The 24,362-nt window shown below is 39.5% G+C and overlaps 1 protein-coding gene across 2 annotated transcripts; it reads left to right on the plus strand.

The window, feature by feature from the left end:
* The first annotated feature begins 251 nt into the window (after positions 1-251).
* LOC148345622 (rho guanine nucleotide exchange factor 18-like) lies at positions 252-24,151 on the plus strand. 2 transcript variants are annotated; one of them, XM_088325884.1, is made up of 14 exons: positions 252-449; positions 12,490-12,687; positions 12,774-12,877; positions 15,164-15,304; positions 16,644-16,894; positions 16,988-17,113; positions 19,359-19,476; positions 19,800-20,054; positions 20,122-20,198; positions 20,283-20,461; positions 20,537-20,610; positions 23,263-23,448; positions 23,549-23,695; positions 23,912-24,151. In XM_088325884.1, the coding sequence occupies exons 3-14, from the start codon at positions 12,826-12,828 to the stop codon at positions 24,049-24,051; spliced, it is 1,746 nt and encodes a 581-aa protein (XP_088182010.1). In that variant the 5' UTR covers positions 252-449; positions 12,490-12,687; positions 12,774-12,825; the 3' UTR covers positions 24,052-24,151. The 2 variants fall into 2 exon arrangements, with proteins under 2 accessions (XP_088182010.1, XP_088182011.1); XM_088325885.1 differs by lacking the exons at positions 252-449; positions 12,490-12,687; positions 12,774-12,877 and adding an exon at positions 15,013-15,061.
* The last annotated feature ends 211 nt before the right edge of the window (positions 24,152-24,362 follow it).

A 24,362-nucleotide genomic window follows, 5' to 3' on the forward strand; every position in this document is an offset into this window, starting at 1 on the left:
CGCTCGCGTGCCCGAGTAATCACGGGAGAAAGACCGCTTACTTTGATTTCCAACATGGCGTCGACAGTGCTGAACATGGAGGATCTCACCCTGACGAGTGCTGTTGGCGATATAATTTATCGTCTTACATTGCCTGGTAATGTTTGTGAACAATGCAAGACAGGTATGACCCTTCCACTGCGTTTAGGATAACCTTAACTGTGTCAATATGCGAACTGTCGCTCATATCAGCCAACTCGCTCAAAGCAAGCTGTAGAACGAAATCCATTGTACTGTCGTCGGCCATTTTGGATCAGTAAGGCAATCACAGTGAGCGATTACAACCGTTCAGCAGTGCGCGGCAAGCGATTAACAAGCGACTACATGTCTGATTACTCTCCTGAACACGCCTCTGGTGTCGTTTCGGAGGAAACCGACAGAACCGTACCGGAGTCTCCGTGTTCGTAACGGTAAGAAGCGGCCGCCGTAAAAAGGATCAGGTGGATCCTTCCTCTTGTTTTTCTTTCAATAGGCTTTGATGACCGCTTCCCATTCAGTTGGAACTTTGTTTTATTTATTTTATTTTAACTTTTAAGTCCGCGTTGTGTTCGTACTAAGGTGACTGTTCAAGTTGAAAAAAATAAAAAAAACACTGTTCGTCGTTTTCTTGTCGGCAATGCTAGCTAGCGATAGCAACTTGTTGCCAGCTATTTCGCGTTCCAGAGAGTAAATTAAATTATAAAGCAAAGTTATTACATTAAAAATTAAATTGTCTGATTACTCTTAATAACCTCACGAGTGAGGATACTTTCGACAAATCTCCCTTGTTGTCGTTTTTGTTTCAACTTTTAGTGTTTGCGTTCTCGGCAGCTTTGTTAGCTTGCTTTTATTTTTATACTAAAGCTCCTTGCAATTCCTTAGTGCATGTCTGTCTATAGAAATATCAATATGCTAATCATAATTGATGATATTTGTTGGTAATTCAAACTTACACAATCAAATTGTATTCATAAATACACACCTTATATTTTACATGAATCTAAATTAAAGAACATTACTTTCTCATTTGTTTACATAATCAGTGTTTACTTTTAAAATGGGGGAAAAATCTGACACACCAGTCAACCTCATCCAATTGCTTCCCTTATTAAGTGATTATAAATCTTTCTAACACGCAGAATATCACGAACAGTTTGAGCAATCTATAATGATGTTGTCGTCTGCAGGTTCCTCCGTGAAAAGCGCTATATAAATGCAGATCATTTACCATTGTTACCAGTCACCGAGATGATCCAAATTAGAGCTCAAATGGGCAAGGCAAGAGTTAATAAAATCCGTACAAAAATGGCTTTACAGTGTACACAATTTGAAACGTATAAGATAGATAGATAGATAGATAGATAGATACATTATTCATCCCCGAAGGGAAATTCACATTTCCAGCAGCATCCCTGAGCTGAGAACAGTACAATAATAAAGCCAAAAGAATACAATATACAAATACCCAGTGTGACGTGCAAATGCCCACTGTAGCGTGTTATATAGAGTAACTAAATAGTGCTACACAGAATACATATTGCAGTAAGATTCGGTAATATCCAATGTAGGTGGTGTGGTTTAATGTGGGCCTTTACTCTGCCGGGTGGAGTTAAAGAGCCTCATGGCATGAGGAAGAAAAGATCTCTTCAGTCTGTCCGTAGTACAAGACAGTGGCAGCAGTCTGTCGCTGAAACTGCTCTTCTGTCTGGAGATAATGCTGTGTAGTGGATGCGATGGATTGTCCATGATTGACCTCAGCTTTTTCAGTGCTCGTCTTTCAGCTACTGTTGTTAGGCTGTCCCGCTCTTTGCCAAGATGACAGGTTTGCGGTGAGCATGTTTGACACAAACATTTGACAGACCGATACTTATGATACCGATACTTACTGTTATGATTAAGAATTTCTGGATATGATTAATTGTCACGCAAATTGTCAAAAGTGACCGATATGTTGGCAATTTTTCCCCTTCTGCGTGGGCTCTACCAGGCTGTGCTTGCCAAAGACACACCGCAGTTAATGGTGTCCTTACTACGACCTTAGGGTTGAGGGAACCAACCAACCATGATACTAATAGATATCATTGGACACCTTAATAAAGAAGAGAAATTTAATTAATAGTCAAGAAATCATTATTAACTCAACTTTCTGTTCCTTTTATTAAAACAACAGACCACTTCTTCGGTATTTCAGGGATTAGTGCTGTTGTTCGGTGTAAATAAAAAATGTGTCCAAAATACTGAAGTGATGTTAAAAACAGACCGGGTAGTGAAAACCACACACAGAGAACCAGTGTTGTCTACTTCCATGTGTGCGTCGCTGCACGTTAATGTCTACAGTATTCATTTCATTCAAGGGTGGTAACAAAAGGTGGAGAGAAAAAAAGACTAATCGGGAATTTGAAAACTATTCGCAAATATGGGAAATATTCACAATTCGATGAATATGTCATATTCATGACATTCCTACCAATACCCAAATCTTGACAGTTACTGCTCCCAGTAACCAATAACACTAGTACTCTATTCTTGTTTAGTATTTTATTGCAAGCAAACTAGCTATCTCAAAAGCAATTCAATTTTTGCAGCAAACATATTTTTTTATATTTAATCTGGACTCGTGTCAACAAAGTTACTGTTGGAGTTGCTTTTGTCAAAGTATTCCTTAGTCATTTTTGTGTCATTAGTGTTCTTGGCAACTTTATCAGCTTGAAGATCAATAGGTGTTTGTTGCCGTTTTCCTTTATATTGATACTAAATCAGCTTGTAATGAATTACTTCACATATTTCTCTATAACTAACAATTTAGAAATATATTTGATTATATTTGTTGGCAGTTTAACCGTAGTCAATCAATTTGTATTTAGGTTGGACTAAAATTGCACTTGTCATCATTGATTAAAACTTGTAGTATACAGTGTTTATAATGAGATTGGAAGTGGTACTCCAGGATAACATGCAATAAAATACTGTAAGGGGAAAAAAGAATATTATCATGGCTAGGCAAATATTTATATGGTAGTGCTTGTAGACTGGGCTAAAGTTACAGGTGCATCATAACAACAGTGAAATGACATTAGGAGCAACATACTTCCAATATACAACCCCTAGCAAATTGTAGGAAATCACCAGTTTCAGGAAAGCCCTCACTCAGACATTTCATTCTGTAGAAAAAACTCAGATCACAAACATGAAACAATGGCAAGGTGATTCAAAAGTGCAACATATAGGCATTCAGAAACACTAAAAGAAACTAGACAATTGTAATTGTGATTGATCTGGAAGATGATCCCGGGATGTATATATAACCCTGGTTGTTAGCATTATGAGTAAAGTTTTTAACTCAGGAAATGTATTTGTAATTTCTTCGCCCCCCCACACACCCCCGGTACTGGCAAGTTCATTTGAGATCGGCCCACAACCGTTAGCAACAAGGATATGCCTTGTGGAGGTCTAAAAATCACATTCTTGGTAAAAACATAGTAATATCACTGTTATTACACATTACAAAATTTAAAATGTACATGTTCGAAAGGAATGAGCCATTCTATTTGAATTGGCCCATCCGGACTGCATTTAGCCCATTCAATTTGCTGAGTCGTTAGCATGTTAGCATTAGAATAATTTTTCAGCATGAAAAAGTTAGCAATTAGCCCTTAGCATCACTTTTTAGCATGTATCCGTTAGCATAACTCATCAACATGAGTCCACTAGCATAATTTGTAAATATGAAGTCGTTACAATATTTCCATTACCAAAACTTTTTTGCATGAAGACGTTAGCATTTAGCCGTTAGCATCACTTTTTAGCATGTACCAATTAGCATAACTCATCAACATGAGTCCATTAGCATAATTTGTAAATATGAAGTCGTTAGAATATAGCCATTGCCAAAAAATTTTAGCATGAATATGTTAGCATTTAGCCGTTAGCATCACCTTTTAGCATGTACCCATTATCATAACTCATCAACATGTATCCGTTAGCATACTTTGTAAATATGAAGTCTTCAAAATATTGCCATTACCAAAAATTTTTAGCATGAAGAAGTTAGCATTTAGCCGTTAGCATCACTTTTTAGCATGTACCCGTTAGCATAACTCATTAACATGAGTCCATTAGCATAATTTGTAAATATTAAGTTGTTAAAATATAGCCATTACCAAAATTTTTTACTATGAATAAGTTAGCATTGCCGACAGTGTTTACAGCTAGTTTGCGCTAATACTTGGGCTGGCTGTGCCAGACCAACCCTTTGCCGACAGTGTTACAGCTTGCTTGCGCGAATACTTTGGAATTCATCATTTACCCATGGTTAAAGGTAATGTAGGTCGGGCCCCCTCAAGCCACCCTGGACAGTCCCTGATTACTACCTCTGGCAAAGCCCTCGTTTCCAAGGCTACCCATTGAATTGAATGGGCCAATGTATTCCGGATGGGAGATTCTCAAAATACATTAGTCCGGATGGGGACTCTTTTTGGTCTCCGGGGCCCCGCCGTATCGCTTATCCATATTGTCGCTCAAGAGTCCCGGGCCGGAATTTTGGGTATATGAATCGTTGGGCTAGTCCAAAAGCTCTGGGAGGAGTTACCCGACAAACTTTTTTGTCAGAAGATAGATATAGTAACTAAACAATTCCCGTGGCAATTGTAAGAGTTGTGATTGATCTGGCAGATGTTGGTAGAGAACCGGTAGCGCTGAGTTGTTAGCATTATGAGTTAGCATAAAGTTTTTAACTCAGAGAGATGTATTTGTAATTTTTAACTTGGTTCTGTGGGGGGACTCGGCTTTATTTGTGTTATATAGCTACAAATAAGTATTTCAACAGTCAGTAAAATGAATGTCAAACGTTTTCCTGTAGTCTTTCACCAGGTTTGCATACTTTGCAGGAATGATCTTCTTGAGATCAGTCAGGTTTCTGGGCTGTCGCTGAGAAACACGGCGTTTGAGTTCCCTCCAAAGATTTTCGATTGGGTTCAGGCCTGGAGACTGGCTTAGCCATCCTAAAACCTTGCTATGCTTCTTACTCCTTAGTTTTCCTGGCTGTGTGCTTCGGGTCGTTGTCGTGTTGGAAGACCCAGCCACGACCCATGTTCAATGCTCTGACTGAGGGAAGGAGGTTGTCCCCCAACATCTCACGATAGACGGCCCCAGTCATTCTCTCTTTATTGCCGTGCACTCGTCCTGTCCCATGTGCAGTAAAACACCCCCGAAGCATGATGCTACCACCTCCATGCATCGCAGTAGGGGTGGTATTCTTCGGATTGTACTATTCATTCTTCTCCCCCCAAACACACTTAGTTGAATCATTACCGAAAAGTTCTATTTTGGTCTCATCTGACCGCAAAACGTTCTCACATGACTTAAGGTACCAGGAGCCTTGAGATGTGCTGGTTTAAGGAGGGGAACTTTTCATGCCATCCATGATTTCAAATCATGACATCTTAGTGTATTATCTACAGCAGTGTTCTCCAACACCTTTAAAGCTGAGAGCTACTTTTCATCACTAATTAGCACAAAGGGCACCCAGTTTGATATAAATTTCTTAAATAACAACTTATCATTTTATTACTATGTTGTTTTTATATTTTTTCTGTTATCAATATGTTATTACTATGTTATTTACAGGTTATTTATTCGAAGTAGGGTTAAATAGACTCGTTCATACACTAAAAAAATCAATTTACTAGAAAGTCACAATGACCATCATTGGTGAGCTATTTTCAGAACAGGTCTGCGGGCATCTCAGCTGTCCTAATGGGGCACCCTGGTGCCCGCGGGCACCACGTTGGAGACCCCTGATCTACAGTAACCTTGGAAACGGAGGGCCCAGCTCCCTTCATGTCATTGACCAACTCCTGTCGTGTAGTTCCGGTCTGATTCCTCACTTTTCTTATCTGTTAATATTCTGATCACAATAAAAATATTCCAAGCACGGGACCCTTAGCTTCTGTGGCGGTGTAGGCTATGGTTGAGGTGTGATGCAGGCAGTCCGGTAAAGTTTAGTGTTAGAGTGGCCTGGGTACTCGTTCCTCGAGTTATCAGGTTTTTGTTCCTTTAACATCACTGCAAGCCTTTGAACCAATCGTAAATAAATACAATATAATAGAGGTATTGTATCGGCGACTTGTTTAGAGCTGCACGATTTTGGACAAAAACCTACTTGCGATTTTTTTTTTCAGACCTGTATTGCAATTTTGATGGGATTTTCAATTTCAAAAGAAAAGTGCATTTCTGTGCTCATTTTGTTTTTAGGGAGAACTTAAACATAGCGACATGCAAACTTACCTCAAGATGACGTCCTTAGAGACTGAGAGTATACGACTGTAATAAAATAACAACTATTGATCCACAAATAAAAACAGAATTGCAATTAAATAAATTGTCTTTATTGTCAGTATACAAAAGGACAACAAAATTGGAGGGCTTCTCCTTTCAGTGTAAGAAAGAGATTTAGTGAGCGGATGGTTAGCTACCTACACGCTAGTAACTGGTAACAGTGACTTCTGCAAGGTCTTTGTGATAATTAAAATACCAGAGTCACAAAGGTAGTGGGTTTCCACGAGTAGTAGCTCCAAGTCGTCTGTTGGTGACTAGCCACGGTCGCCAATTCCCGGACGCAATACAAACCCAGGCAGCACCTACTGGTTATCAGCTTTTCTTTGCGCTTTTCTGTCTTTCCTCAGCGTCCAATTTAATTAAATGAATTTATTTTCAATGTAACGAGCCTCTAAAGCTACGAGCTGTGGTTTTTGTTTTGGTGGCCATTTATGCAAGGGCTGTTTGACTGACTGGCAGCTTACACCAGCAAGTCGTGCAAACATGTCTTGCAAACTTTGCCTCACTTTATGGCAGGGGTCGGGAACCTATGGCTTGCGAGCCATATATGGCTCTTTCTATGAGTATCTGTGGCTCAGAGACAAATTTGATTGCATGCAAAATTTCTCCATCTTGTTCAAAAGTTGAGTTGTCTATCCTGTTCAGGTTCACGCAAAGCCAAACCAAAGCTAAATAATATGGTATTACTTCGCAGTATATATAGGGCACGTTTTTCACTACAATTTACAGTCAAGGTGTCACACAAAAAAAGGGGGGGAAAAAACCTCGTTTTGGCTGTACAACGCTAAAGAATCCTTTATATAAAAGTTCACTATACAATCTGTGTTCAGTGTTCAGATAGCTTATGATGAATCCACAGAACTGTAAATACGCCAAAACACCGGAAGAGAACTTAGTCATTTGATTGGGTGAGTGGGAGGGATGGGTGGAGCTATGCAAAAAGTGCAAGCACTCCCTCCTATCTCTCGCCCTACGCCGTCTGCGCCAAAAGTGGGCTCATCAGGCTCCCTATTTGCAGAATGTTGTGACGTTTTTACACAATAACTGCTTGCATCTGGTTTTGAAACCAATATGTATGAAAAAAAGGGTCAAAAGGAGTTTAACCGATCTTGAGTAATTGCAAGAAAGAGACAAGTTTAAAGTGGTATGTTTGTTGATTTTGGGACAGGGGCTCTGGCATTATTCTCTTTTCATAATTTTTATCAAATCATGAAAAATAAATGTGCTGAAGACTAAGCTTTTGTCTGGGGCGCGGGTTTAGCAATTTAGTAAATTTGTCTCATAATATATGGTGTGGCTCTTTCCCAAAATAAAATTAATATTTTTTGCTTTTATGGCTCTTTGAGTCAAAAAGATTCCCGACCCCTGCTTTATGGTGACCTCCATTAAAACCTGCTTCTCATTGCCTGGCGCTGTTAAAACCATGAAATGTGACAATTCTTGTTGGCCAAACACTCCATCACTAGAATATAAACTGTAACTATGAATCACTGAAAAAAACCACTGTGTTTTGCAGTTAGCTTATCGCACTACATTACGGTGATAACGATTAGATTTCGGTTTATTGTGTAGCCCTAATGCAACACATATCGCATAGTTGTGAAAATGCTGTAACAAGGGGCCGAAAAACATATACTGGACTGTCTCAGAAAATTAGAATATTGTGATAAAGTTCTTTATTTTCTGTAATGCAATTAAAAAAACAAAAATGTCATACATTCTGGATTCATTACACATCAACTGAACTATTTCAAGCCTTTTATTATTTTAATATTGCTGAATTTGGCTTACAGCTTAAGAAAACTCAAAAATCCTATCTCAAAATATTAGAATATCATGAAAAAGTATACAAGTAGGCTATTCAACTAATCACCTGAATCATCTAATTAACTCGAAACACCTTGCGAGGGTTTCCTGAGCCTTAAAAACACTCAGCTTGGTTCAGTAAACTAAATCACTGCTGATCTGACTGCTGTCCAGAGGACCATCATTGATACCCTCCATCAGGAGGGTAAGACACAAAAAGAAATTTCTCAAAGAGCAGGCTGTTCACAGAGTGCAGTTTCAAAGCATATCCACAAAAAGTCTGTTGGAAGGGAAAAATGTGGCCGGAAACGCTGCACAATCAAGAGAGATGACCGCAGCCTTAACAAAATTGTGAAGAAGAGCCGCTTCCAGAATTTGAGGGCGCTTCAAAGACAGTGGGCTGAAGCTGGAGTCCAGGTATCAAAAGCCACAGTTCACAGACGTGTCTGGGAAATGGGCTACAATAGCCGTATTCCCATGGTCAAGCCACTTCTGAACTCAAGACAACGGAAGAAGCGTCTGACTTGGGCTATGGAGAAGAAGCACTGGACAGTTGCAGAGTGGTCCAAAGTCCTCTTTTCAGACGAAAGCAAGTTTTGCATTTCATTTGGAAGTCAAGGCGCCAGAGTCTGGAGAAAGGCTGGAGAAGAGCAAAACCCAAGTTGCTTGAAATCCAGTGTGAAGTTTCCACAGTCAGCAATGGTTTGGGGAGCCATTTCAGCTGCTGGTGTTGGTCCACTGTTTCATCAAGTCCAGAGTAAATGCAACTGTGTACCAAGAGATTTTAGAGCACTACATGCTTCCATCTGCTGAAAAGCTCTATGGAGATGAGTATTTCATTTTCCAGCATGCTCTGGCACCTGCCCACAGTGCCAAAACCACCAGTAACTGGTGCACTGACCATGGCATCACTGTCCTTGATTGGCCTGCTAATTCCCCTGACCTGAACCCCATCGAGAATTTGTGGGGTATAGTTAAGAAGAAGATGAAAGACACCAGACCTACAAATGCAAATGAGCTGAAGGCCGCTATCGAAGCATCCTGGGCATCAATAACACCTCAGCAATGCCACAGGCTGATTGCCTCCATGCCACGCCGGATTGATGCAGTAATCCGTGCAAAAGGATTCCCAACCAAGTACTGAGTGCATCAATGGACATTTTCAAATGTTTGATTTAGTTTTGCTGTTATAAAATTATTTTTTTTACTTGGTCTGAGGAAGTATTCTAATATTTTGAGATAGGATTTTTGAGTTTTTTTCAGCTGTAAGCCAAAATCAGCAATATTCAAATAATAAAAGGCTTGAAATAGTTCAGTTGATGTGTAATGAATCCAGAATGTATGACATTTTTGTTTTTTTAATTGTATTACAGAAAATAAAGAACTTTATCACAATATTCTAATTTTCTGAGACAGTCCAGTATTGGCGACTTTAAAGGTGTAAGGCGGGGACGCCATATCCCACGGTCTACTGTCTCACTTGGACTTTGGCACATGCTAAACATTTATGTGCGTTACTTTTAAATTGGAAAAAAAACGCTAATAAGTTAGGACTTGCATGCCGTTTTTGTTGCGGCTTTTCCTTCAGACCTGGAACGTTTCATTTACCTTATTAAAGGAAAATGAAAGAAAGAAAAATCTTTCAAATGTCATCACAGTGAAGTTTCGCTCATAAAAAGGGATTCCTTATGTCGAGAGCTGTTGAGCCCACCTAAGTAGGTAAAGATGACAATGGTCAACTTTTTTTCCTCTTGTTGCCATTTCTTGAAAAACTTTACTTTTGTAGCAAATTTTTCCTTCATGTTAATCAAATATACAATTTAACTTTTTGGTTGGCTTTAAGCAATTTTTCGTAGTAAATGAGCCAACACATCTACATGGGTCTTTTTATATTTAAAAGTGACAGATTTATTGTTTCAATTTTTTTATTTAGCCAGTTGAGCTTCCTGCGTGGGTCATCTAAGTATGCAAAAACTAGTGGTCTGTGTGCTGATAAGAGCTGTGATATCAGCAAAAAGAAAAAAACAGCCTGTCCTCACTTATGCTTTGCTAATCTTGGAGCAACTGGAATTCCCGTCGTAGTAATTTGTGTACTGTCCTCTTCATCTTCCTGAAGTGAATTAGTTTACGTTTTGGGCTTGTCATGGGTGACGCTGAAATTTATGTCTCAATGTTTTTTTGTGTGGCACAGCTTACCTCTAAATTCCCACGGTCTCTTTATCTTTGTTTTTCTTTTTAAATTGTTTATCTGTTGTGGGGATTCTGTTCAAGATAATGTTGCTATAGTTAACTGGAGACTCGAGTATTTTCTCTACCTTCCTGGAATAACAATATTAACTTTCTCAATCTGGGTGTTCCATGTTGCTGTTGAATCTACTCAGAAGGACTAAAACTTCTCCGGTGTCTGTGATCCAAAGACACTGATGTTAATATTAGTTTTGTTTTTTTCAGCTAAACTAAATGAATAATCTATAAATTCAACGCATGCTGGTTGAGTATTACAAGAGCAATTTATAAAAGTTCAGGTAATGACTGCTGCTGAGACTTATTCAGAAGCCGTCTTGTGTTGACTTTTCATTAAGATTGGCCAGAAACGCTTCATACGTTTTTTTTTTTTTATTTCACATTCACATTCGCTTTTAAGGCTTGTCGCATGATAACATCACTATATTAAATCACCTGAAAAGAAACAATGGAAGACTGGTGGAAGCCACGGGCTTGCTTATAGGACACCCATTCCCGAAATAACTTTGGACGCATCTTCTATCAAGAATTTCAACAGTTATTTCAGAAATTATCACATGGTTTAAATCAGGATATATCGATATATATTGTCCATTTTCTCAGTTTTTTCCCCCCCTCATCCTTTTTTTTACTCTCTAGCTTCAATACAGTCCATAAAACCTGGGACAAATGCAGGACTGTCTCAGAAAATTATAATATTGTAATATCTATTTTTCTTTTTTTCTGTACTACAATTACAATAAAGAAAAATGTCCAACATGTGAAGACTTAAATATACCGTTTTACCATATCATGAAAATTTATACCGTTGGCTCTAATCCATCATCGGCAAAATTCAAATCATAAAAGGCTTTCAGTATTTCAGTTGATTTGCAAAGAATCCAGAGGTATGACCTAGCTGAAGTCGAAGGTTTTATAGTAATGAGTGGATTTGTTTGACCTACACTCAGAATGTGTAGCTAAGTACCAAATTTACGTTGTTTCGTTATTTTTCAGCTCACGAACAATGTTATTATTTTTTTTCCCTACAGTAGATCCCAGGTACAGTAAGACCTCGTTTAACGCGGTTAATGGGGACTAAAACCACCCGCGATAACTGAAAATCCGCGAAGTAGCGGCGCACCTTCCAAAAAAAAAAATTAAATTTTTTTTTTTAATTATTATTTTTTTTTAGACCCGGTTAATGGGGACCGAAACCACCCGCAAAAATTGAAAATCTGCGAAGTAGCGACGACCCTTCAAAAAGAACAAAAAAAACCTCATCTCATCTCATTATCTACACCGCTTATCCTTATTAGGGTGACGCCGTGTCCGCCGAACTCGCTCCGTCGCGTGGCCCGGGAGTATAATTCATCCATCCATCCATCCATTATCTGCACCGCTTATCCTCAGTAGGGTCGCGGGGGTGCTGGAGCCCATCCCAGCCATCTTCGGGCAGTGGGCAGGGAACACCCTGAACTGGTTGCCAGCCAGTTGCAGGGCACACAGGGACAGACAATTTGCTCGCGCATTCACACCTAGGGACAATTTGGACCAGCCAATTAACCTGACATGCATGTTTTTGGAATGTGGGAGGAAACCGGAGTGCCCGGAGGAAACCCAGGCAAGCACGGGGAGAACATGCAAACTCTGCACAGGAAGATTGGTAGCTGGATTTGAACCCATGACCTCAGAACTGTGCCGCACACTCGCTAACCACTGCCCCGCCGTGCTGCCCAAGTATAAGTCAATTTATTTTCATTTATCACCACTTCTCACATGGTTGAATAAGAGGGAGAAGAAAAAACTGTAAGATTAAGGTAGGGTGAGGCTTGATAGTCCAATGTCCGGGTCGTTTGCATCTGATATTATGCATAACTGAGAGATGGCTCAGGTCAATTTGACGCAGCCTTATATTAAATGTTCTACAGTAAACAATTAAGGAAGTCCCTACAGATTATTTAACGCATGCACAGCAATAAATCCCCAAAGTCTTAACAAACATTGATGAGCAGTGGGTACAACTTTGTTGTCTTTGACTTCTTTCCTGATGATCTCCTAAACCTTTCGTTACTAACATTTGTATTATGTGTATTTGGCCTCTAGCAATAAAAGCCGGCATCGAGAGCAGGAACAGTCGGGCACAACTTCATCACAGAGCCTCAATGGCCACACAACTTTTCCTGCAGCTCCTGGTATTACTGTGTTTCCTCGAGGAACAAGTACCCAGGCCACTGTAACACAAACATTTCCCGGACTGCCCGCATCATACCTCAGCCACAGCCTGCGCCACCACACCTCAGGGTCCCGTACTTGGATTATTATTATTGTCATCAGAATATTAATTGGGGTCTTTTTTTAGACTGTAAACCTTCTTTTTATGTACGCAGATCTCTCCCGGGGGGATGGATGAAACTGACACTTTTCGATTAAAGCGCTACAATGATGACAGTTTCCCTCGTTCCCTCCATGACTGAGTCCATCATAGTTGAAGGTTTGTTGACTTTATTTCGTTTATTGTGTGACTGAAAAACATTCACCTTTTTTTTTTTTTTTTTGAAAAATAAATACGTTTTATGGCACATTTTATGAAAAAGGGATTAGATTTGCCTATTTGCTGACTGTTTGGAGTAACGACTCATCTTTTAAATGCTTACATTCAGGCAATAATCCTATTGGAAGCAGAATATTGGATTTCTGGAGCAATCCAAATGAATTGGTTTTATGACTAGAGATAAACGAATAACCTCATAAACATGCCGTTTGCGAATATTCCGATGACAAGGGCGAGGTCACGAGACAAATAGACGTTTTTTTTACGCATTTATCTTTTGACATTATATAAAGGAGCATTTAATTCATGTGACTCTCACCAAGTTCAACAAAGTACTGCGCTTGCTTGCCCCTAAAGTGAGCCCCTGTGTCCCCTGTGGTCACAAGATGTGGTTATACGTGGGTAGCCAAAAACAGCCTATATATATTGATAGATAAAACTGTTGGCATCCACTAGTTATAGGTAGATTTTCACCTTAGTTACAGAAAATAAAATGGAAATGTCCTGAAGAAATCGACCAATACACATGAGGCTCTTTTAGCGAGTAAGCTGGAGTCTGTATGTTTCATTCCGTACTGACTATATTTTCCAGAATTTGCAACACAAAATTATCCAGACAAGGGACACTCTGTGTTTGCATAGACAAGCCGATACCTTGAATGCGTATCAAGCACAAGTAATCACAAAATGAAAGGTCTAATCGGGAACCTATGGCTCTTTCATTGAGTAAATATGCCTTGCGGACCATATATGGGTCTTTCATTGAGTAAATATGACTCGCGGACCATATGTGGCTCTTTCATTGAGTAAATATGGCTCGCGAACCTATGGCTCTTTCATTGAGTATATATGGCTCTCGAACCTTATATGGCTCTTTCGTTGAGTAAATATGGCTCTTGAACCTTATATGGCTCTTTCGTTGAGTAAATATGGCTCTCGAACCTTATATGGCTCTTTCGTTGAGTAAATATGGCTCTCGAACCTTTTATGGCTCTTTCGTTCAATACATAGGGCTCGTGATCCATATATGGCTCTCTCATTAAGTACATATGGCCCGCGATCCATATATGGCTCTCTCGTTAAGTACATATGGCTCGCAAGCCATATATGGCTTTTTCATTGACTATATATGGCCTCAGGGACAAAATGAAACGTGTACAACTAATTCATATATTGTTAAATGTAGAGCCGACTGCTGCACATGTGATGCCAAGACAATATTGAACCGTAAAGGGTTTGGTCTAGCATATTTAGGACACAATATTAACAACAGTTAACAGACTCTGATGTGGCTGTAAAACACTAAATAAGTTATCTTTTTGGAAGCTCATTACAACAATCTATGTTCATCTTTGAGACACTTTATGACGAAAAGCTACAGATCCAACTTTGACCGAAAACCAACTCCTTACCTATAAGCCGTAACAAAGCACCAGGGGTAATTTGATTGGATGAGTGGTAGGAATGGGCGGACCTATAAAGAGGGCGTGTACACTTTTTTTCTTGCACAGAGCCTTCTAATCTAAAATTAGATAAACTGGTATCCTTGTTTGCTGTATTTTCTGACATTTTTACAAAAATAACTTTGCTTGCACCTTGTTTTGAAATCATTATTTAGGACAAATAATTATAATGAGCCTATACACTCTAAAGAGGCTGTCTAGTCAAGTCACATTTATTTGTATGGCCATTAATCACAAAATGTCTCAGGACTGCACAGGCCACAATTACACCATCCCCTCATCTAAAACCAACATGCGGGCAAGGAAAAACTCTAAACCTCAACATGAGGGAATTAAGAAACCTTATAAAGAGGCCTCACAACTGCGGGAGGGAGACACATTTTAAGTGGTTTATATATATGTTGATATGGGACACAGGCTGTGGCATTATTATTATAATTTTATAGATTTTATTTAATCATCAAACATCCCACAGTGTATTAAAAGGAACTGAAGAATTAGCTAGAGAGTGGGTTTCTTGGTTTGGTTGAATATTGACTTAAAATATTAATGGTGTGGCTCTTTTAAAAACATTTTTTTGTTTTTTCTTTTATGGCTCTTTGGGTCCAAAAGGTTCCCTGACCTCTGTCCTGAACACAACCATTCAAGTTGGAAAACTTAGGTGGATTAATATGTTCTCATTCATAATCGCAACACTGGCAGATTATTGCTTGCATGAAAATGTAACAACAAGAAGACTCATTTTTTTTCTCATTTTTCCCAGATGATCACTATGCTGCAGTGCGAGCTGATCTTGAGTGTGATGCGCAGGACCTGGAAGCAGAGTCCTGGAGTTGGGCAGTCGACCCACAGTTTGTTAAGAGACACTCAAAAGAGGCTGTGAAGAGACAGGATGTCATTTATGGTCTGTCTGTTTGAATGCACTCTGTTTAAAACTGACTCAAACAATACAAAACATACTGCTATTAGGTCATTACAATAACAGTCAAGCTTCTGGATTAACTCAAAACCGAAGAGTGAGAAGCAGTGTTGAAAACAAATATTTCTCAATCATTGTCTTGTTTGTCAATGTGAAATGGCCTGACTGCAGACAATAGAGCTTCATGTTTAACCAGAATCGAATCGACATTGCCATGTGACGTAGTGCGATTGTGTAATTGCATACCACCCCGTTTCTTTACAAGGATTTATAGACTGCAAACCTAACAAAGCTCCCCAGAAGAGGGCGCTGTAAACTTAAATTTATTCTCTGTAAGATTCACATGAAATCTTAAACCAAGACGCGGGAAGAGGTAAGAGAGATGATTCAGGTATATGATGATGGTGGGGATTTACAGCTCCTGCAAAGAATGGCGAGCCGTGTTTGTGGTTCAAGCGGGGTAGTTGGCTGTGAAAAGGCAAAGCCTAGTTGGGCCTGCTCTTCTGCTAAGTCAGGGGTCGAGAACCTATGGCTCACGAGCCATATATGGCTCTTTCTGTGAGTAACTGTGGCTCAGAGACAAATTTGATTGCATGCAAATTTTCTCCATCTCTTTCAAAACATGAGCTATTAATCCTGTTCAGACATGGCATTATTCTCTTTTTATTTTATTTTTTTAATTTATTTTATTTTTATCAAATTATGAAAAATAAATGTGCTGAAGACTAAGCATTTTTTCTGGGGCGCGGGTTTAGCAATTTAGTAAATTTATCTTATAATATATGGTGTGGCTTTTTCCGAAAATAAAATTTATATATTTTGCTTTTATGGCTCTTTGAGTCAAAAAGGTTCCCGACCCCTGTGCTAAGTCATTGCCTGGGAGGTTACATGCTGATAACCATATCAGCTGTATAGGTTTTATAGGGGGGAAGGCCGCAATATAAAATTTAATGGAGAGGATGGAGGGGTCTGAGATATGAGAGATGGCGAGGGCTTGGAGGAGGTACTTTATTTCTCATAAAACGTGTATGATATGATGCCATGAGTGTTTTTATACTTTTCCCCACTAATAACCGACTCCACTCATTGTCATGCATTCAAGGGTTTAAGTACTTATGAAAATAAAAAAAATAAAAATAGCACAGATAATGCACCTTTCTTTTAAAATCGAAAATTGCATCGAAATTGCAAAACTGGTCTGAAAAAAAATCGCAATTAGGTTTTTTCTTAAAATCGTGCAGCCCTAGTAAACAACACAGAATGTGTTATTGGCACAGCTAATATTTAGAAAAAAATGATTGTCATATGTCAATTTCTTTGACAGAGCTGATGCAGACGGAAATGCACCACGTGCGAACACTGAAGATAATGCTTCGTGTTTACACCAAAGAGTTGAGGGAAAACCTTCAGATGGACTTGAGCCGACTGGAATGTCTTTTCCCGCGCTTGGAAAACATCCTGGAGATGCACACACATTTTTTGTCCTGCCTTAAAGAACGCCGGCGAGAGAGCATTGTTTCACCTGCAAAGGGAAACTACACAGTGGAAAGCATAGCTGACATATTGATTGCACAAGTAAAGAAAGGACATGAAAAGACAAACACGTTTCTATTTTTTGTTTTTTGTTGGTTTTTTTTTGTTTCTAATTTGCTCCATAAAACCTTCCAGTTTTCAGGTGACGCAGGTGAGAAGATGAAGGACAGCTACGGCGATTTTTGCAGTCACCACACGGAGGCTGTCAGTTACTATAAAGAACAGATGCAGACGAACAAAAGATTCCACAGCATCATACGGGTGAGACAACTAAATAATTTCCGGGTTTTATATCAAATAATCAGGAATGCACTAAAATGAAAATTAGGAGCCAAAACCAAAAAATAGTAAATGCTCTGACTCACTAATAAATATAATAATATTTATATAATCAATATAAGATAATAAATATCTGACAGGCATATTAATGGATCATGGGTCTTTTTTTAGTTTTATATGCATTTCTAATATCACAACTTATCTTGTTGTTATTATGTTGCAACTATGTTATAAGCAGATTAATTATTGGAAGTAGGGTTAAATATACTCTGTCAACTACTAAAAAAAAAATCGTTGACTAGAAAATCATAATGACCCAGCAATAGAGAGAAATTTCCAAAACAGTTCGTCAGACACCTCAGCTATCCTAAGGGGCCGCCACCCTGGTGCCCGGAGGCACATCATTGGAGACTCCAGTTCTAGAAGCTGATTCTTACTGTTTCACGTATTCAATTGTCATGAAACAACACAGAAGGTAAGTACATAATTTTTTATGTATTTTAGCTTTTAATAGACAGAAAAGTGAATAGTGACAATAAAACTGATGTAGGGAGAGATTAATGATGACTGATGATGATGACGATGAGGGCTTGCATCGGTAACCGGTTCTAATTTGGAATCTGTTCCGCTGTCAAACGATTCCTTGGAATCAGTAGTAAAATTCAATTTTGCTTGCACTATCAATCCCGCCAGGGCTGCGGTGCGAACATAGCAAACAAACACACCCCAATGCAGGATCAGGTGACGTCGATCTACGTGCTATTTGTTGTCGCTGCTCGACCAATCATCAGCTACAGAGATGTCGCCGGCAGTCAACGTTCTAAGGTGTGGCTGTATTTCACTCAAATAGACGATGCAGGAGTATGCCATACATGCAAAAACGCCAACTCGGCGAAAGGGGGTAAGACCACCAACATGCTTAAACATCTGGCTGGCCAACATGACATCAAACTGAAAGAATGCACCGTGTTTGAGGCGCTCCGACGACACAAGGACAGTGTAGCCACAGCAGATAAATAACGTAGCTAGCCTGCTAACTGTTAGCTACGTTAGCCAAACGTTAGCTAGCTACGTTAGCCAAGTTTAGTCGTGACATGAGGTTTGTTTTCTAAAAAGACTGCCTTGGAGGAACTGTTTGAAGAATAGGACTCTGAGCTTCTGTCCCTGCAAGGAACCGTCCCCACTGTGCCCATGGCCGAGAAGGTGGAACAAAAAGTCCAGCTCTACAGAAGCCTGGCCTGCATCCCCACCAAGAATGACGCCGCACAGTGGTGGTGGGAAAAGAGAGACACTATGCCGCTGCTGTCGGGTCTGGCTGCGACCTATCTGTGTCCAGGCGTCCTCTACCCCAAGTCAGAGGGTGTTTTCCACAGCTGAAGACACATTACGCCAGAAAGATCTAGCCCCCTTGCTGACAAAGCTGACCAGCTAATTTAAAGAAAAAAGAATGGTTAATTTTCTAATTTCCTTTCGCAGAATTGTTTGTTCTCATTCATGATGTTCTGATATTCTTACTGGATACATGACTTATAATTGATCTCAGGTATTGCATTACTTTAAGTTGAACTCTTACTGAATTGTGATTAATATTGTTTATTCAGAACTTAATGTTCCTGTCCTACTGCCTATACCAGCCCATCTTTAAATCATTTTTATATTAATAAAACCCTTTGTACTATATCTGTAGTCACATAGTGCTTATTTTTCCGCAGTGAGAATCGATAAGGAATTGGATCGATAAGCAGGGATCGTTAAGGAATCAGAATCGCTAAAACCTCATCAATACACAGCCCTAGCGGTAGTTGGTGCTGTCTAATGCAACAAATGAGTCACTGTCTCATATTTTCCAAAGCAAAATAATAATAGTCAAAAACTTTCGCCGTACATCGCTTAAAACCAGACATTTTACTTCAGGCATAAATGTATTGAATAACAAACACAAATATGTGTTTATGAAAGAAGCTACTAAACTTTAGTGAGTCAGCTCCGTAATGTTAGGATGTAAGTAGCAGCAAAAGTTCAGCAAGCTGCTAAAGAAAAAAGCGTGGAAAAAAACCCACAAACCTTTGAGAAAATCTAATATTGCTAAAACTTGTGTTGTTTCAGTTTTATTTCATTTTTATTTCATCAAAACTGAAAATGCACTTAAGGTCATTTCTGGACCTTAAAAAAATCCCCATCCCCAAATATTAACCTTGTGTTTGGTTATTGTCTTTTGTTGTCTCAGAAAATCGGCAACCTGTCCATTGTGCGAAGGTTAGGAGTTCCTGAGTGTATTCTGCTTGTAACTCAGCGCATCACCAAATACCCAGCACTTGTGGAGCGCATCCTGCACAGCACTGAAGGTCTGGTCATATTAATTTTCTTCATACAAGAATAGAATTGTCTTTTTTTTCCCATTGGTCAGGATGTACAGTAGATTGTTCTCAGCAAGATTAGATGTTAAAAAAAAAACGAAAATAAGATTAAAAAGTAAAGGATACTAGGATGTATAAGCAATATTTATGAGGTATTTCTTCTAGACTGTCCTAAATTGTTAGTACATCTGAAAATAGTGCATCTGGCAATGTCCCTTAGACTGGGCAGTGAGAATCCCATCATTTTTGGGGCTGGGTTGATGACTAATTCTCAACATAAAGTTTGTTTTATTTGTTTTATTTTTTTCCAGAGGGCACTGAAGAGCACATGGAGCTTACCCGTGCACTAGGCTTGATTAAAGACACAATCGTTCAAGTCGACTCATTGGTCAACCTTCATGAGAAAACGTGTCGCCTTCGAGAAATACACAGCAAGATGGAGCCGAAGGTGCTTGGCAAAATCAAAGACGGCCGAGTGTTTCATAGGGGAGATTTGGCGCAAGGTCGACGACGTCTTCTGCTCGAGGGTACAATCAATTGGAAAGCTGCATCTGGCAGACTCAAAGGTTAGATGGGAACACCATGAAGAAACTTTTTTTTCTTCAACTCATTCTGTTATTTTACCCCTCAAAGATATTCTTGCAGTTCTCCTTTCTGATGTGTTGCTGCTGCTACAAGAGAAAGATCAGCGATATGTTTTTGCGGCCGTGGTGAGTCAATTAATACTTTTATTTATACATAATTTAATTTGAGCATAACCTGATTCATTTTCTTGTGATTTTTATTCCATCTAGGACAACAAGCCATCCGTCATCTCTCTTCAGAAGTTGATTGTTCGGGAGGTGGCCCACGCAGAGAGAGCTATGTTTCTGATCTGCGCATCCTCCAATGAGCCAGAGATGTACGAGATCCACACGGCCTCCAAGGAAGAAAGAAACACTTGGATGACACAAATACGGCAAGCTGTCGAGAGGTAGCCATTTAGTCCAATGTAGCTGTGAAAGTGTAGTCCAATGGTGATAATTACGGACTTTGGTCCTGTTCTTAGCTGCCCTCGTAATGAAGAGAGGCTCTTCAGTGAGGAGGAGGAATATCGGGCATCAAGGTTGAAGGATTTTCAAGGTACAGACATCCAAGTAACTGAAAAAAAATGCTTTGGAGTTGAGCCAAAAAACATCCAAAGAGTAAAAAGGCGTCCACCCAAGAGCCTTCTTAAAAAGAAAAAAATGTTTTGCTACCACCTTGTGGGAGTAAGAGAAATTACAACTCTTTTTAAAGGAATCATGTATATACAGTGAAGAAAACAGTATTTGAACACCCTGCTATTTTGCTATTTCCCCCACTTAGAAATCATGGACGGGTCTGACATTTGCATCGTAGGTGCATGTCCACTGTGAGAGAAAAAAAGAAAAATCCAGCACTCACATTTTTTAACAATGTATTTGTGTGATACAGCTGCAAATAAGTATTTGAACACCTGTGTATCATCTTCTGACCCTAAAATACCTGTTAGTTTGCCCATTAGAAGTCCTTCTGCACTCCATGTATCATCCTGAATTAGATGCACCTGTTTTAGGTTTATAGCTGCATAAAGAACCCTATCCACCCCATACAATCAGTAAAACTAACTTGTAACATGGTGAAACCCAAAGAGCTGCCCAAAGACAGCAGAGACAAAATTGTACACCTCCACAAGGCTGGAAAAGGACCACGGGGAAATTGCCATGCAACTTGGGCAAACAAGGTCCTCTGTTGAAGCTAAACATGATGGTCAATCTCAATCGGAGTGGAGCCCCATGCAAGATATCACATCGTGGGGTCTCAATGATTCTAAGAAAGGTGAGGAATCAGCCCGGAACTACACGACAGGAGTTGGTCAGTGTCCACAAGAGCTGGGACCACTGTTTCCAAGGTTGCTGTAGGTAATAAACTAAGACGTCATGATTTGAAATCATGCATGGCTTGAAAGGTTCCCCTGCTTAAACAGCACATGTCAAGGCCCGTCTTAAGTTTGCAAATGACCATTTGGATGATACAGAGGAGTCATAGGAGAAAGGTTTGTGGTCGGATGAGACTAAAATAGAACTTTTTGGTCATAATTCCACTTAGCGTGTTTGGAGAAAGAAGAATGAAGAGTATAATCCAAAGAACACCATCCCTCCTGTGAAAATAATGCATTGTAATTTCTGGATGTTTCTTTTTAATTTATCCCTCTCACAGTGGACATGCACCTACGATAAAAATTTCAGATCCCTCCGTGATTTCCAAGTGGGAAAAATAGCAAAATAGCAGTGTATTCAAATACCTATTCTTCACTGCATATATATAAATATATATATATATATATATAATCTATATGTATATATATATATAATCTATATGTACTGTAAAATCCGGACTATAGAGCGCACCTGATTATAAGCCGCACCCATTAAAACTTGTGACACGATCACAAGTTTAACCCAGACCAGGCTGTTAGTTCCACGATTGTGATTTTGTAGAGGTTTATTGTTCTATATTCTTTAGCAATTATCCATTATCCGTTATTGGTCAAATCATGATACACTACAAAGCCAATAGGCCGAGACACTTGCTCCCAGCCAAGAGGCTGAGTCAAGGTCCTAGCCTCCTAACCTCCTACCGACACAATTCAAAAGTCAATAGTACACAATCCTAGAACCACAGTCGGCATCATGAATGGAAAATGATACCCGTAATTAACGTATGATGCAGACTTGTAAAGTCCGGGTCCTGTTGAAAGTAATCCAAGGAAACAAAATGTATATTTCCAAAGTTACTTTTTTCCCAAATGTTCAGCCCTGCGGCTTATCCAGTGAAGCGGCCAATTTATGGAATTTTTCTAACGGCCACCTGCGGCGCTAGAATATAAAAGGTAAGATTAAGACCAGTAGAATATGGGCGCCAAGAAAGACTGCAACTTCTAAGTTTAAGCATACATTGTCTGTAAAGTTAAGGTACGTTCCGATAATGAGGAAGACGCCCTTGATGGCGATAGTTATGAGGAGGAAGTTGAGGACGATCTTCCGTGAATTTCACAATTATGGGATGTTTTTTTTTTTAACAGGCACGTTTGATACATTGCGAGCGTGATCCTACTACCAGTGTTGGTACCTTTCAAAGGCACGGTTTGGGATGAAAGTTATATTATTATTATTATTATTAAAGCTTTGAAAACTCTCTCGGTATACCGTCTTTCTTCGTAAATATGTGTAACCATGTATAATATGTATTTGCAACTGTATATTTTTGTAATGTATTTATTTTTGAGATTTATTCTGTTATGTGTTCTACGGACGAATCAAAAAGAAAGGGCGGAGCACACGCGGGCTAATGGGATTTGGGGTAAAGCTGAGTTACCGGTAGATCTGTCTCTTGTCGCAGCGGACAATAGTGGGTATATATTTTTCCCACCCTTAACTTTGGAAATATACATTTCGTTTCCTTGGATTACTTTCAACGGGTCCTGGACTTTACAAGTCTGCATCATACGTTAATTACGGGTATCATTTTCCATTCATGATGCCAGCTATGACTCTAGAATTGCATTCGCACTGATTGCTGCGTGGCTCTGTGGCTGGGAGCTTGACTCTGCCTCTTGGCTGAGAGCAAGTGTTTCAGCCTCTTGGCTTTGTAGTGTATTATGATTTGACCGATAATTGATAAAGAATATAGAACAATAAACCTTGCAAAATCCCCCCCAACAAAAAAAGGTGTACAGGAATCCGAGTTAATTGATTTCTATTTTTATCCTAGAATGTTTGAGCCAGCAGGATGCGGTGATTGTCCAAGCACTTTCCGAGAAACTGCAACTTTTTGCCAAGATGGCAGAATCTGTGCCAGGTGTGGAGGACACAGCTACCTGTTCCAAGCTTCTTTTAAGAGGCGACGGCTCAGATCTCAAGCTGGGGGAGTCGTTGCTTAAAGGAACCATCACTGATGGTAAAGCACTGCTCTAAGTAAACTCTTAAACGCATTCCCCAACGTGAAATTCATGTTGTGGCAAGATGTGAAGCAAAACGTTCTCCCTGTGTCAAACCAGTGGAAGATCTCCAAAATTTGCTCCAATCTGGTGCGAGGTATGCCTTTCTGTCATCACAGAAAATTGAAGGGAACAGCTCTGGAATCCTACCCAGGAGGGCAGAGACCTTTGGGGGCTATGACAGCAGCCCCAACTTCCTCACTAAAAGTGAGTCTAAAGCACTTCAAGTCCTGAGGAAGCTGCATTTCTAATGTGTTGTACTAAAGTGCACCTTGTGCAATCAAAAAACTTTTAAATTATTAATAAAGTATCATATAGGAGTGGGGCTATCTATGTGCTTATTATGTGGTTCTTAATGTCTATTTTGTCTTGTGTTTTTTTTTTTTTTTTGTTAATGTCTGTGGCTGGCCGCTTTTCTGCCAGGCAATATGAAGAAGAACCTTTCCGGCAAGTCCAGAAACCAAGACCGGAGCCAGCGGGCCAGCTCTGACCCCCAACTTAAAGATCTCTGTGGCAGCCGAACTGTGGAGCAGACCGTAGGTCTTAAAGTGCAACAAAAATAATTTCTTCCTCTCCTAACATTTAACGGCACACAGCATTGTGTTGCGTTTATGCAATCAAATAAAGGCTTTCCAACCCAGGAAAGCAAGATTTATGATTCTAGCATGCATGGTTCAAAAGTTATTGTCATTATTAAATGATTGCTTTTTCGGACGTTTTAGGCTCAGAGAAATGCAAAAATGGGCTTTCCAGCCTGCAAGTCACACTTTTATGAAAACTTGCATAACTCAAAAACTTGAGCTTTTTTCACCAAATCTGCACTAAATATAGAAAATTCAGAAGATTTCCAACCTAGAAAAGCAAGAATTATGAT

This window comes from Urocampus carinirostris, unplaced genomic scaffold (assembly GCF_059441175.1).
Source record: "Urocampus carinirostris isolate Australia breed hairy pipefish unplaced genomic scaffold, RoL_Ucar_1.0 HiC_scaffold_40, whole genome shotgun sequence".
Lineage (NCBI taxonomy): Eukaryota > Metazoa > Chordata > Actinopteri > Syngnathiformes > Syngnathidae > Urocampus > Urocampus carinirostris.

Bases quoted from the DNA above. Each gene is read 5' to 3' on its own strand.
- LOC148345622 (XM_088325884.1), top strand. From the start codon at position 12,826: ATGATGACAGTTTCCCTCGTTCCCTCCATGACTGAGTCCATCATAGTT. The intron at 15,305-16,643 runs GTCTGTCTGTTT...TTTCTTTGACAG, and splicing joins GAGACAGGATGTCATTTATG to AGCTGATGCAGACGGAAATG. The intron at 20,611-23,262 runs GTACAGACATCC...TTTTTATCCTAG, and splicing joins AAGGTTGAAGGATTTTCAAG to AATGTTTGAGCCAGCAGGAT.